We start from the raw sequence: 15,670 nt of genomic DNA, 5'->3' as shown, positions 1-15,670 counted from the left end.
AAGAAAACGACACCTTCATGTTGCTTCGTATCCTACACAGTGGAGTTTTACAAGCCTTTTTCTTGGTAAGATCAAAGACAGCTTTTGTCCTCATTGAAACACAAAGTTTTGTGATAACTTAGATACAATTATTCTGACAATAGGCAAAGTGGATCATATTAGATTTGGCAACTAAAGAGGGAAATCTTGCACGGCTGGTCCAACTGATTTTATTTGTATTTTTTATATTTGTGATAGTAGTTGTATACTATCCACAAAGGTTGAATGAATGATGACTTCTCGTTTGTTAAAAAAAGCTTCCATTCAAACTTTGTGGATTATATGACCTGATGATTGACAATCGACACACCCATGTACAGTCGTGGTCAAAAGTTTACATACACTTGTAAAGAACATCTCGAGTTTCCAATAATTTCTACAACTCTTATTTTTTTGTGAAAGAGTGATTGGAGCACATACTTGTTGGTCACAAAAAAACATTCATGAAGTTTGGTTCTTTTATGAATTTATTATGGGTCTACTGAAAATGTGCTGGGTCAAAAGTATACATACAGCAATGTTAATATTTGCTTACATGTCCCTTGGCAAGTTTCACTGCAATAAGGCACTTTTGGTAGGTTGAATTTTTGACTACTCCTCTTGACAAAATTGGCGCAGTTCAGCTAAATTTGTTGGTTTTCTGACATGGACTTGTTTCTTCAGCATCGTCCACACGTTTAAGTAAGGACTTTGGGAAGGCCATTCTAAAAACCTTAATTCTAGCCTGATTTAGCCATTCCTTTACCACTTTTGACGTGTGTTTGGGGTCATAGTCCTGTTGGAACACCCAAGTGCGCCCAAGACCCAACCTCCGGGCTGAGGATTTTAGGTTGTCTTGAAGAATTTGGGAGGTAATCCTCCTTTTTCATTGTCCCATTTACTCTCTCTAAAGCACCAGTTCCATTGGCAGCAAAACGGTCCAAACAGCTCAATTTTTGTTTCATCTGACATCACCTGAAGGCCTACTGAAATGCGATTTTCTTATTTAAACGGGGATAGCAGGTCCATTCTATGTGTCATACTTGATCATTTCGCGATATTGCCATATTTTTGCTGAAAGGATTTAGTAGAGAACATCGACGATAAAGTTCGCAACTTTTGGTCGCTGATAAAAAAGCCTTGCCTGTACCGGAAGTAGCAGACGAGTAGCGTGACGTCACAGGTTGTGGAGCTCCTCACATCTGCACATTGTTTACAATCATGGCCACGATTTCCCCATTAATTTGAGCGAGGATGAAAGATTCGTGGATGAGGAAAGTGAGAGTGAAGGACTAGAGGGCAGTGGGAGCGATTCAGATAGGGAAGATGCTGTGAGAGGCGGGTGGGACCTGATATTCAGCTGGGAATGACTAAAACAGTAAATAAACACAAGACATATATATACTCTATTAGCCACAACACAACCAGGCTTATATTTAATATGCCACAAATTAATCCCGCATAACAAACACCTCCCCCCTCCCGTCCATATTACCCGCCAATACAATTCAAACACCTGCACAACACACTCAATCCCACAGCCCAAAGTACCGTTCACCTCCCCAAAGTTCATACGGCACATATATTTCCCCAAAGTTACGTACGTGACATGCACATAGCGGCACGCACGTACGGGCAAGCGATCAAATGTTTGGAAGCCGCAGCTGCATGCGTACTCACGGTTCCGTGTCCGCGCATCCAACTCAAAGTCCTCCTGGTAAGAGTCTCTGTTGTCCCAGTTCTCCACAGGCCAATGGTAAAGCTTGACTGTCATCTTTCGGGAATGTAATCAATGAAACATCGGCTGTGTTTGTGTTGCTGCAGCCGGCCTCAATACACCGCTTCCCACCTACAGCTTTCTTCTTTGCTGTCTCCATTGTTCATTGAACAAATTGCAAAAGATTCACCAACACAGATGTCCAGAATACTGTGGAATTTTGCGATGAAAACAGACGACTTAATAGCTGGCCACCATGCTGTCTCAAAATGTCCTCTATAATCCGTGACGTCACGCGCTGACGTCATCATACCGAGACGTTTTCAGCAGGATATTTCGCGCAAAATTTAAAATTGCACTTTAGTAAACATGTGTTGCAATGTTAAGATTTCATCATTGATATATAAACTATCAGACAGCGTGGTCGGTAGTAGTGGCTTTCAGTAGGCCTTTAACATTGCTGTATGTATATGTGGAGGTCTTGCTCCTCCGGGTTCCTCGGACCACCAATTACCGACATGCCAGGCTCTTCCAGGTTGTTTTATTTTACAATAAAAGTGCAAAGTCTTTTCTCTCAATAGAGCACAGGAATGGTTTCTCCCCAGCGTCTCGTCTGTCTTGCTCTCGCTCGTGCTTCACCAACCGCCATCAACAACAACTCCCCCTCTCCTTCCCGACTGCTGCCTTTAACAGAGCGACAGGTGATCAGACAAACACTCTCAGCTGGGTCATCTACGCACCTGTCGCTGATCTCGAAGCCGGTCCTGGCACACCCCGCTTCGCTGCCGGTCCGCAGGCCACGCCCCCCCTACAGTATACTTTTGACCCAGCAGATTTGCTCACATTTTCATTAGACCCATAATAAATTCATAAAAGAAGAAAACTTCATGAATGTTTTTTTGTGACCAACAAGTATGTGCTCCAATCACTCTATCACAAAAAAATAAGAGTTGTACAAACTATTGGAAACTCAAGACAGCCATGACATATACAGTATACATGTATGCATATATACTGTATATACACTAGAGATGCGCGGATAGGCAATTATTTCATCCGCAACCGCATCACAAAAGTCGTCAACCATCCGCATCCACCCGAACTAACATTTAATCAAAACCGCACCCGCCTGCCATCCGGCACCCGCACGTTGTTATATATCTAATATAGACGATGCAAGGCATTAGTGAGGTTATAAAGCTTTTGCCTGTTAAAGAAAGGAGACTGATCCAATGTAGCAGAGACATTCAATACGTGCCACGCTGTCACGGCCCAGACGCACACCAGTGCGCAATCATCTGGGAGCCGCGCTGAGCGCACCTCCAAGCGCGCTCGCGCCACTCAAACTGCTGCAGGCAGCTGCGTTCTATCTTGTTTTAACATCCTGTGGCACTCTTCTGGGATCACGGCGGACGAAACTGCTCATGCTCAGGGTGTTTGTGGAGGTTCGGGGTTTTGCACAAATGTGATGCACCATGTTAGATGTCCCGGTTTTGTGACTGTCGTAGACATAAACAGCGTCGCAGCTCTTGCAAATCACGTAGCCAGCATTACTATCATCCTGATTTACAACCTCATAAAAACGAGTCCACGCTGAACTTTTCTGGCCTTTTTTTCCCCTGGTCTTTAGTATTCCCTTTTTTAGTTTGTCGCGTACCACGTTTGCTGCCGGCGTTGCCATCTCTTTTTTTTTTTCTTCTTCTGTTGTGGCATATGCTGCAGGTGCCTGCTCGTTTTTTGTATGTGGGTAACAACATTTAACTATGTATATATATTTCCGAATTGGTTTAACTGCCACCCGCCTGAATCTATTTAAAATCTAATTTTTTTTTATTTCAACCGCCCGACCCGACCCGCGGATAAAATCTAATTTTTTTTAATTTCAACCGCCCGACCCGCGGATAATCCGCGGACTCCGCGGTTGTGTCCGCAAACCGCGCATCTCTAATATACACACATGTATATGTAATATTTGTGTATAACCATGTGCATGTACTGAAAGCAATATTCTTCTGCTCAGACTATTGACACACTATTTATCAAACGTCTTGCAGGAGTTTGTCATGATTGTGGTGTTCGGGTTGGAGTACATCATCCGCATCTGGTCAGCAGGATGTTGCTGTCGCTACAGAGGATGGCAAGGGCGAATCCGGTTTGTCAGAAAACCTTTCTGCGTCATCGGTGAGTTAATAAAGCACACCTTGCTCCATTTCCCTCAATAATGCAAATACTTAGTCAGTCAGTTTCTTCCCCCCTCCCCTCGTTTTTATGCCTGCTGCATCGTTCAGTCCTTTTCCCTCCAGTGCCCTGGTGGAGGTCGGCAGCAACTTAATGTTAAGTCGTGAGCAATATTCCATTGCATGCGACCGAGCAAAATATGTGCCTGTCACTGGGAGATGTGGTCGAAGCTCATAAGAGAAGAATGCATTTGCGTAATGAGCTCGCATCAATGGCTTTAGATTTTTCCAATATTTAGACATGGATCTGCGGCATCTTGGAAAGCCGAGTTGGAAAGATCGTAGGAAGGCAGCTCATTGATCACACATCACCCCCACGTTCTTCATGTTAACATAGTCTTTGTTTATTATGGCAATTATGAAAAATCTAGTGTTGTAACGATACCAATATTTTGGTACCGGTACTAAAATTATTTTGGTACTTTTCTGAAGAAAGGGGACCACAAAAAAACTGCATATTGGCTTTGTTTTAACAACAAATCTTAGGGTACATTAAACATATGTTTAATATTGTAATTAGGTCCTTAAATAAAATAGTGAACATACATTCATATTTTTTATCATCACAGAATCTTCTTTTTTTTATTCTTTTTTATTTATATTATGTTTATAAACTCAGGAAATATGTCCCTGGACACATGAGGACTTTGAATATGACCAATGTAGGATCCTGTAAATGTGTGGTATCATCCAAAACTAATGTAAAGTATCAAACAACAGAAGAATAAGTGATTATTACATTTTAACAGAAGTGTAGATAGAACAGGGACGGTGTGGCGCAGTGGGAGAGTAGCCGTGCGCAACCCGAGGGTCCCTGGTTCAATCCCCACCTAGTACCAACCTCATCATGTCCGTTTTGTCCTGAGCAAGACACTTCACCCTTGCTCCTGATGGGTGCTGGTTAGCGCCTTGCATGGCAGCTCCCTCCATCAGTGTGTGAATGTGTGTGTGAATGGGTAAATGTGGAAGTAGTGTCAAAGCGCTTTGAGTACCTTGAAGGTAGAAAAGCGCTATACAAGTACAACCCATTTAACATGTAAGAAGAGAAAGTAAGCAGATATTAACAGTAAATGAACAAGTAGATTAATAATTCATTTTCTACCACTTGTCCTTAATAATGTTGACAAAATAATAGGTGTATAAATGACACAATATGTTACTGCATATGTCAGCAGACTAAATTAGGAGCCTTTGTTTGTTTACTTACTAATAAAAGACTAGTTGTCTAGTATGTTCACTATTTTATTTAAGGACAAACTTGCAATAGGAAACATATGTTTAATGTACCCTAAGATTTTTTGTTGAAATAAAGCAAATAATGCCTTTTTTTGTGGTCCCCTTTATTTAGAAAAGTATTGTAAAGTATTGAAATACATTTTGGTATTGGTACCAAAATATTGGTATAGGGATATCTATACTGGTGCTTTATACACATATATATATATATATATATATATATATATATATATATATATATATATATATATATATATATATATATATATATATATATATATATATCTTGGCAGGGTCCTTGAGGGTGCATGGGAGTTTGCCCAACCAGTCTACATGTGTTTTGTGGACTTGGAGAAGGCATTCGACCGTGTACCCCGGGAAGTCCTGTGGGGAGTGCTCAGAGAGTATGGGGTATCGGACTGTCTGATTGTGGCGGTCCGCTCCCTGTATGCTCAATGCCAGAGCTTGGTCCGCATTGCTGGCAGTAAGTCGGACCCGTTTACAGTGAGGGTTGGACTCCGCCAATGCTGCCCTTTGTCACCGATTCTGTTCATAACTTTTATGGACAGAATTTCTAGGCGCAGTCAAGGCGTTGAGGGGATCTGGTTTGGTGGCTGCAGGATTAGGTCTCTGCTTTTTGCAGATGATGTGGTCCTGATGGCTTCATCTGGCCAGGATCTTCAGCTCTCACTGGATCGGTTCGCAGCCGAGTGTGAAGCGACTGGGATGAGAATCAGCACCTCCAAGTCCAAGTCCATGGTTCTCACCCGGAAAAGGGTTGGGGAGGAGACCCTGCCCCAAGTGGAGGAGTTCAAGTACCTCGGAGTCTTGTTCACGAGTGAGGGAAGAGTGGATCGTGAGATCGACAGGCGGATCGGTGCGGCGTCTTCAGTAATGCGGACGCTGTATCGATCCGTTGTGGTGAAGAAGGAGCTGAGCCGGAAGGCAAAGCTCTCAATTTACCGGCCGATCTACGTTCCCATCCTCACCTATGGTCATGAGCTTTGGGTCATGACCGAAAGGACAAGATCACGGGTACAAGCGGCCGAAATGAGTTTCCTCCGCCGGGTGGCAGGGCTCTCCTTTAGAGATAGGGTGAGAAGCTCTGTCATCCGGGAGGAGCTCAAAGTAAAGCCGCTACTCCTCCATATCGAGAGGAGCCAGATGAGGTGGTTCGGGCATCTGGTCAGGATGCCACCCGAACGCCTCCATAGGGAGGTGTTTAGGGCACGTCCGACCGGTAGGAGGCCACAGGGAAGACCCAGGACACGTTGGGAAGACTATATACCGGCTGGCCTGGGAACGCCTCGGGATCCCCCGGTAGGAGCTGGACGAAGTGGCTGGGGAGAGGGAAGTCTGGGCTTCCCTGCTTAGGCTGCTGCCCCCGCGACCCGACCTCGGATAAGCGGAAGAAGATGGATGGATGGATATATATATATATATATATATATATTTATATATATATATATATATATATATATATATATATATATCGTAATTTTCGGAGTATAAGTCGCACCGGAGTATAAGTCGCACCTGCCAAAAATGCATAGTAAAAAAGGAAAAAAACATATATAAGTTGCACTGGAGCCCGGCCACACTATGAAAAAAACTGCGACTTATAGTCCGAAAAATACGGTATATATATATATATATATATATATATATATATATATATATATATATATATATATATATATATATACATATTGCCATTTCGTCATTTATATGTATATATATATATATACATATATATATACATATAAATGACGAAATGGCAAGCTATTCCAAGGATTTGAAGTTAAGTCAAGTTAAGGTACATTTTGAATAGGAACCGTGGGTTCTGCTCACCCGTCCTTTCTCTAAATTCTGTGGTTGGATCTGGAGGGGTCGACCGCCATGTAGACAAATCATTTTGTCTTCCGTGGTGTTATTTACTAAAATACTTAATTTTAAGGCACAGACAGCACGGATATGTACAATTTGTAAAGAAATTATTACTGTAAGGATATGCTGTATGATGCTATTATGATTTACCCCAGTTTTAAAATATAGTACATGGTGTTGTACTGTTTTAAAAAAATAAAAATGTTTTCTCATGTACCCTTTAGACATCATAGTGCTGATTGCTTCAGTGGCGGTGGTGTCGGCAGGCAGCCAGGGCAACATCTTTGCCACTTCAGTCCTGCGTAGCCTTCGATTTCTGCAGATCTTACGCATGGTGCGGATGGACCGGAGAGGAGGTACATGGAAGCTGCTCGGGTCTGTGGTATATGCACACAGCAAGGTAAGTTTTTTTAAATGTACTTTATTATACTGATTATAATCCCTCAATTTACACTCTGCATATACAGGTGGTCATTGACTTACGAACAGGTTCTGTTCCACGTAGGGTTTGCAAAGGGGTGGAAAGTTTCCGGTAAATTTACCACGGGAAGTTAAGCTCGGGAAGTTTGGAAATATTGACAATTTTTTGATTATTCAAAGTTGGACACCGTCCATGGGAATTAATGGGAATGTATGGGAATTAATGGGGAATTACAATAATTATACGTTATTGGGTACTTGTCTATATGCCATACTTGCCAACCTTGAAACCTCCGCTTTCGGGAGATGGGGGGTGGGAGGGGGCGGGGCGTGGTTAAGAGGGAAGGAGTATATTTACAGCTAGAATTCACCAAGTCAAGTATTTCATATATACATATATATATATATATATATATATATATATATATATATATATATATATATATATATATATATATATATCCATCCATCCATCCATTTTCTACCGCTTTTATATATATATATATATATATATATATATATATATATATATATATATATATATATATATATATATATATATAAAAGCGGTAGAAAATGGATGGATGGATGGATATATATATATATATATATATATATATATATATATATATTCAATTGAATAGACTGCAAAGACAAAATATTTAATATTAGAACTGAGAAACAATTTTTTTTTTTTTTGCAAATAATCATTAACTTTGAATTTAATGGCAGCAACACATTGCAAAAAAGTTGGCACAGGGGCATGTTCATCACTGTGTTACATGACCTTTCCTTTTAACAACAGTCAGTAAACGTTTGGGAACTGACGAGACCCATTTTTGAAGCTTTTTCAGGTGGAATTCTTTCCCATTCTTGCTAGATGTACAGCTTAAGTTGTTCAACAGTCCGGGGGTCTCCGTTGTGGTATTTTAGGCTTCATAATGTGCCACACATTTTCAATGGGAGACAGGTCTGGACTACAGGCAGGCCAGTCTAGTACCTGCACTCTTTTACTACAAAGCCAGGTTGTTGTAACACGTGGCTTGGCATTGTCTTGCTGAAATAAGCAGGGGCGTCTATGGTAGCGTTGCTTAGATGGCAACATATGTTGCTCCAAAACATGTATGTACATTTCAGCATTAATGGCGCCTTCACAGATGTGTAAGTTACCCATGTCTTGGGCACTAATACACCCCCATAACATCACACATGCTGGCTTTTCAACTTTGCCCCTATAACAATCCAATTTCCTCTTTGATCCGGAGGACACGACGTTCACAGTTTCCAAAAACAATTTGAAATGTGGACTCGTCAGACCACAGAACACTTTTCCACATTGTATCAGTCCATTGTAGATGAGCTCGGGCCCAGTGAAGCCGACGGCATTTCTGGGTGTTGTTGATAAATGGCGTTCGCTTTGCATAGTAGAGTTTTAACTTGCACTGACAGATGTAGCGACGAACTGTAGTTCCTGACAGTGTTTTATTCTGAAGTGTTCCAGAGCCCATGTGGTGATATCCTGTCAGGTTCAAACACTGATGACATCTATTAAAAAGACGAGAAGCAAGGAATCATGCAGAAGACAGAGTTCAATTTGGCTCAATGAGGAGACACGTGTTTTGGGCTGTATTCTAGTTACAGATCCAAACTACGTTCTAAAAGTCCAGCCCGCGTGCTTCCTCTATTTATTTGGGAGGTCCCTGGTTACATCACTGAAGCTGTCGCCGAGGGAAGGGGGTAATCTCGACAACTCCAGTTAGACACGATATATGACTATACAAAAATGCAAATGTGCTGACGCTGGTGATATCGCCTTGTCTCTGTTCTGTCTGCGTCACGGCGGTGTTCAGCCTTGGCAGTCAGCAGGCCGAGTCTGGTCACAACACTGATACGAGACGGCTGGCAATCTTTTGGATTGCCAGCTTTGCACAGACAGAAAAATACAGATAATAACTATAGCAACGGCCCTTAAGCATAAAGTTGTGTGACAATATATGCATGATTATTCTAACATATCCTTTACACACTGATGTCGGATTTTGATGCAGTACCGCCTGAGGGATCGAAGGTCACGGGCATTCAATGTTGGTTTTCAGCCTTGCCGCTTACGTGTAGTGATTTCTCCAGATTCTCTGAAGCTTTTGATGATATTACGGACCGTAGATGGTGAAGTCCCTTAAATTCCTTGCAATAGCTGGTTTACAAATGTTGTTCTTAAGCAATTTGCTCACGCATTTGTTGACAAAGTGGTGACCCTTGCCCCATCCTTGTTTGTGAATGACTGAGCATTTCATGGAAGCTGCTTTTATACCCAATCATGGCACCCACCTGTTCCCAATTAGCCTGTTCACCTGTCGGATGTTCCAAATAAGTGTTTGATGAGCATTCCTCAGCTTTCTCAGTCTTTTTTGCCACTTGTGCCAGCTTTTTTGAAACATGTTGCAGGCATCAAATTCCAAATGAGCTAATATTTGCAAAAAATAACGTTTTCCAGTTTGAACGTTAAGTATCTTGTCTTTGCAGTCTAGTCAGTTGAATATAAATTGAAAAGGATTTGCAAATCATTGTATTCTGTTTTTATTTACGATTTACCCAACGTGCCAACTTCACTGGTTTTGGGTTTCGTACAATAAAAGCCAAGACAGGCCACTCATGCTTAGTAGTGTCCTCTGCAGTGGACATTTGTGTTTTGCAGTACTTTTTTTTTCCCCCAAAAGGTGTAACTCTGACAAATTAAATTAACCAAAACAATGCTCATGGCAAAGGATGCTAGTTCTCAGGAGAATGTTGAATATGTTGTGGAGGGAGGTGTGGCCAGCGTTACCTGCAGGAGGGCAGGTCACCGCCTCTGTCCATGGTGCTGAGGACAGAGCACCATCAAATGGGGGCGTGTCAGTGCCGACGGCGAGACACAGCTGAACAGGTGATTAGGTCTCCCCAGTAGTTATCCAATCACCTGTTGTCTTTAACAGTAGCGGCCGGGAACAGGACAGTGGGAGGATTTGGAGTGACTGAAAAGTCACGACCTGCTGAAAAACATTTGATTAAATTGATGAACATTAAAATTCTGTTAAAAACTGCACGCCTGGCTCCAGTGGAAACTGCTAGGAAGCGACTTCCACATATGTATTTGCTCATGTCAAAGTTGTGGATTCATAGTGAATATGCTGTAACTTGATTTTAAGATGCCGGTTATGAATTTGTAAGGACATAAGTTGAACAGCATGTGGAAATGGGGAAACTCCAAAGAGTTCCATTTAGTGATGACAAAACGTATTAATTCATTCAGGATCGGACTGTCTCCACCACAAATAAAGCCCAAAATAACAGGTTTACAGCTCTGTGTGGCTAACCACGGGTTCTAAGTGCTGTGGTTACTTGGTCTTGGTGTGGAAGAACAACAGTGCCGCTCTGAGAAGGGGAATTTACGTGGGTCGATCGTGGACAATCCTGAAACCACGAGGGTTGTCCGAAGCGGAAGTTGCACGACTGGAGTGTCATTATCATTAGTCAAGAAATGGAACTGATGCCACTCAGGTTGTGCGAAAAACATTTACCCCCTTATGTGGTGTTCGGGTCTGTAGGACCCTGTTTTCATTTTTTTATTAAAAGAAAACTGATACAATTAATACATTTTTCAAACTGAGACTCACTGACTTTGGCTCATTTTCTGTGAAGAAAATATATCAGAATACATATTTAAAGGCCTACTGAAATGTGATTTTCTTATTTAAATGGGGATAGCAGGTCCATTCTGTGTGTGATCATTTCGCGATATTACCATATTTTTGCTGAAAGGATTTAGTAGAGAACATCGACGATAAAGTTCGCAACTTATGGTCGCTGATAAAAAAAGCCTTGCCTGTACCGGAAGTAGCAGACGAGTAGCGTGACGTCACAGGTTGTGGAGCTCCTCACATCTGCACATTGTTTACAATCATGGCCACCAGCAGCGAGAGAGATTCAGACCGAGAAAGCCACGATTTCCCCATTAATTTGAGCGAGGATGAAAGATTTGTGGATGAGGAAAGTGAGAGTGAAGGACTAGAGGGCAGTGGGAGCGATTCAGATAGGGAAGATGCTGTGAGAGGCGGGTGGGACCTGATATTCAGCTGGGAATGACTAAAACAGTAAATAAACACAAGACATATATATACTCTATTAGCCACAACACAACCAGGCTTATATTTAATATGCCACAAATTAATCCCGCATAACAAAGACCTCCCCCCTCCCGTCCTTATAACCCGCCAATACAACTCAAACACCTGCACAACACACTCAATCCCACAGCCCAAAGTACCGTTCACCTCCCCAAAGTTCATACAGCACATATATTTCCCCAAAGTCCCCAAAGTTACGTACGTGACATGCACATAGCGGCACGCACGTACGGGCAAGCGATCAAATGTTTGGAAGCCGCAGCTGCATGCGTACTCACGGTACCGCGTCTGCGCAGCCAACTCAAAGTCCTCCTGGTAAGAGTCTCTGTTGTCCCAGTTCTCCACAGGCCAATGGTAAAGCTTGACTGTCATCTTTCGAGAATGTAAACAATGAAACACCGGCTGTGTTTGTGTTGCTGCAGCCGGCCGCTAATACACCGCTTCCCACCTACAGCTTTCTTCTTTGCTGTCTCCATTGTTCATTGAACAAATTGCAAAAGATTCACCAACACAGATGTCCAGAATACTGTGGAATTTTGCGATGAAAACAGACGACTTAATAGCTGGCCACCATTCTGTCCCAACATTTCCTCTACAATCCGTGACGTCACGTGCCGGCGTCATCATACCGAGACATTTTCAGCAGGATTTTTCGTGCGAAATTTAAAATTGCACTTTAGTAAGCTATTGGCATGTGTTGCAATGTTAAGATTTCATCATTGATTTATAAACTATCAGACTGCGTGGTCGGCAGTAGTGGGTTTCAGTAGGCCTTTAATGACCACACACCATACACCCCTCCTACACATTTCTATTACATATAAGATGTCCGGGTCCAATAGATGTGTGGAAATTGATGTTATGTGTACCACACACACACACACACACACACACACAAAGCAGGCCGGGACAGGAAGAGGACAGAGTGAAGGTACACAGAACATCAGAGGGTCAACTGTACGAGAAAATGAGAGCAGACAGTGTTAACCCTTATGTAATGTTCATATTGTTGTTACTCAGCCAGCGTTTGTGGGTCTGATGGACCCGTTGCATTTTGTGGCTTTTAATGCCTCACAATCAAACACTTTTATGTTAAAATACTGAACAGATGTTTACCTTATCGCAACAAACATCTGTTCAGTATTTTAACATAGAAGTGTTTGATTGTGAGGCATTAAAAGCCACAAAATGCAACGGGTCCATCAGACCCACAAACGCTGGCTGAGTAACGACAATATGAACATTACACAAGGGTTAACGGGGGACGGCATGGCTCTAGGTTCCTGGTTCTGATCCCTGACTTCCACCACCCTAGTCGTGTCCTTGGGCAAGACACTTCACCCTTGCTCGTGGTTAGGGCCTTGCATGGCGTGTGTGAATGGGTGAATGTGGAAATAGTGTCAAAGTGATTTGAGTACAATTAAGGTAAAAAAAAAAAAACGCTATACAAGAATACCATTTAAGACAGGGATGTCAAACTCATTTTAGATGGGGGGGCCATATGGAGAAAAATCTACTCCCTGGTAAAATCACGGCACGATAACTTAAAAATAAAGACAACATCAGATTGTTTTGTTTGTTTAAAAATTAACAATGTTTTTTTTACACTTACATGTTGCGGTTAATAGGATAGGATAGGATAGGACTTTATTGTCATTGCACAAGTACAAGGAAACTATGTTTTCAGCACAAACCCGTTCAAGATTAGACAAACAAACAGTGTACAGGGTTACAGAACAGGAACGCTGATGGGTCGCCACAAGGCGCCCCGTAAAAGATAAGAAAAAGGTAAAACGCTGGGGAAGAAGATGAGTAAAAAAAATACAATCTAGACTGAGCTCCTAAGGGGGCCTAGTCTGGAGTGGGAAAAAGCCTCCATGCCATGCACACGTAAACATGTTACATTTAACCACGACAACTCGCAACAGAGGGGCGGGGAGTTGGGGTCCTGGAGGTCGACTGCTGCTATGAAGCGCTGCCAGCCGTCCATCACCCCGAGGGGAATCAAGCGGTGGTGAAGGCGTGGGGGTTTGTGTGTATATGCCCATTGTCTTGGGTGTGTCGATGTAATATTCATAGGCTGGGGCCGTTCTGCATGCAAGCAAAAGTTCGACTCCAGGTGTCGTTGAGGAGGGAGGGAGGTCAAAAGCGTCCATCATTGAGGTGTCCCCGGGGGTGTTTTCAGAACAGCCTGTTCCTGTTGTTCACAGCGTCAGGGCCATTCGAGGGAGTCAAATCGTAGATTATAATAATAATAATAATGGAATATATTTTATATCGCGCTTTTTGATTGTTATATACTCAAAGCGCTCACAGAGAAGTGGAAACCCATCATTCTTTCTCACCTGGTGGTGGTAAGCTACATTTGTAGCCACAGCTGCCCTGAGGTAGACTGACGGAAGCGAGGCTGCCAGTTTGCGCCGACGGCCCCTCCGACCACCACCTATCATTCATTCATCATTCATTCACCAGTGTGAGCGGCACCGGGGGCAAGGGTGAAGTGTCCTGCCCAAGGACACAACGGCAGCGATTTGGATGTCAAGAGGCGGGGAGCGAACCTGCAACCCTCAGGTTTCTGGCACGGCCGCTCTACCCACTACGCCATACCGGTTAGGATGTTTGTTTTCCGCGAGCAGACATTACAATGACTTGTCTGTAATTGTATTCTATCTTTCTTTGTCGTTATTTATACTTTATGAATAAATGATGTGATAATGTTCACCAGTCAACTCATTGGTGTTAATTTTCAATATATCAAGATAAAAAAAAAAATATCAAAATGAAATTAGAGGATGTTATTTATGTAGTTTGCTCATTTTCCTCGACCGGTGCACTAACATCATGTGGTTTATTTTGGTTTTGCATATGTAGCATCATCTACAAAGATACGAAGAATTGCTATTACGACATCTAGTGGACACATTTGGAACAGCAGTCTACTTCATTAAAACATTTCGGCTCATTTTTATTCTTAGCAAATTTAGATAAAACCGGGCCGTACATTTGACACCCCTGATTTAAGATTTATACTAAAACATGCAGTTGGCTATTTGGACCTTGTAAATTCCTTCTTTGATGAGGTGTAAAAAGGACTGAGTTGTGTGGCCACAATAACCAACATCAACTGTTAAATATAAGTGGTACTGCACTTTTTGGAATTTTGTCTATCGTTTATAATCATTATGAGAGACAAGAAATTGGATGTATTTTTTTATGCATTCTAACTCGTAAATAAACCTAAATAAAAGTCCGCCTACATTAGAGTTAAGGGAACTGCACTTTTTTTTTTAAATTTTGCCTATCGTTCACAATCATTATGAAAGACATGACGAAGGATGGATTTTTTTAAAAACAAGTTAAGTTAAGTTGAAGTTAAAGTACCAATGATTGTCACACACACACTACGTGTGGTGAAATGTGTCCTCTGCATTTGACCCATCCCCTTGTTTACCCCCTGGGAGCTGAGGGGAGCAGTGAGCAGCAGCGGTGGCCGCGCCCGGGAATAATTTTTGGTGATTTAACCCCCAATTCCAACCCTTGATGCTGAGTGCCAAGCAGGGAGGTAATGGGTCCCATTTTTATAGTCTTTGGTATGACTCGGCCGGGGTTTGAACTCACAACCTACCTATCTCGGGGCGTACACTCTAACCACGAGTCCAGTGAGTAGGCATTCTAACATGTAAATAAACAGGGAGCCAATGGAAGGTCCTCTATTTTGCCCATAAAATCCAATAAATATCCATTCAAAAACCGCTAACATTTACATTTCGTGATTTGAATATTAACCAAGTATTAGTGATGTTGTTATTATAAGCGCTAACGCAGACAAACAATTTATAGCCTGTGTACAATTTCGACATGATGGACGAGCGAGGTGTTTCCTTTGCTTCCTTGCTCCCTAGAAGTTTATTGTAGATCATAAATAATGCATCTTGCCTGCACTGCAAAAAGTCAGTGTTCAAAAACAATTAAAAAAGAAATACAAAAATTAG

The 15,670-nt window shown here is 42.2% G+C and overlaps 1 protein-coding gene across 1 annotated transcript in view; it reads left to right on the top strand.

Moving 5' to 3' along the window:
- Positions 1-15,670, top strand: part of LOC133617283 (potassium voltage-gated channel subfamily KQT member 5-like) — a 323,477-nt gene that overhangs the window by 223,233 nt on the left and 84,574 nt on the right. Inside the window, exons 4-5 of the mRNA XM_061977202.2 lie at positions 3,790-3,916; positions 7,320-7,495. Of these exons, the coding sequence (XP_061833186.1) occupies positions 3,790-3,916; positions 7,320-7,495 (303 nt within the window). The remainder of the gene's footprint in view (positions 1-3,789; positions 3,917-7,319; positions 7,496-15,670) is intronic.

The sequence above is a fragment of the Nerophis lumbriciformis genome, linkage group LG16, assembly GCF_033978685.3.
Source record: "Nerophis lumbriciformis linkage group LG16, RoL_Nlum_v2.1, whole genome shotgun sequence".
In the NCBI taxonomy this organism is placed as follows: Eukaryota; Metazoa; Chordata; class Actinopteri; order Syngnathiformes; family Syngnathidae; genus Nerophis; species Nerophis lumbriciformis.
The sequence above is the reverse complement of the archived record's forward strand: the minus strand, read 5'-3'. Positions and strand labels throughout refer to the sequence as shown.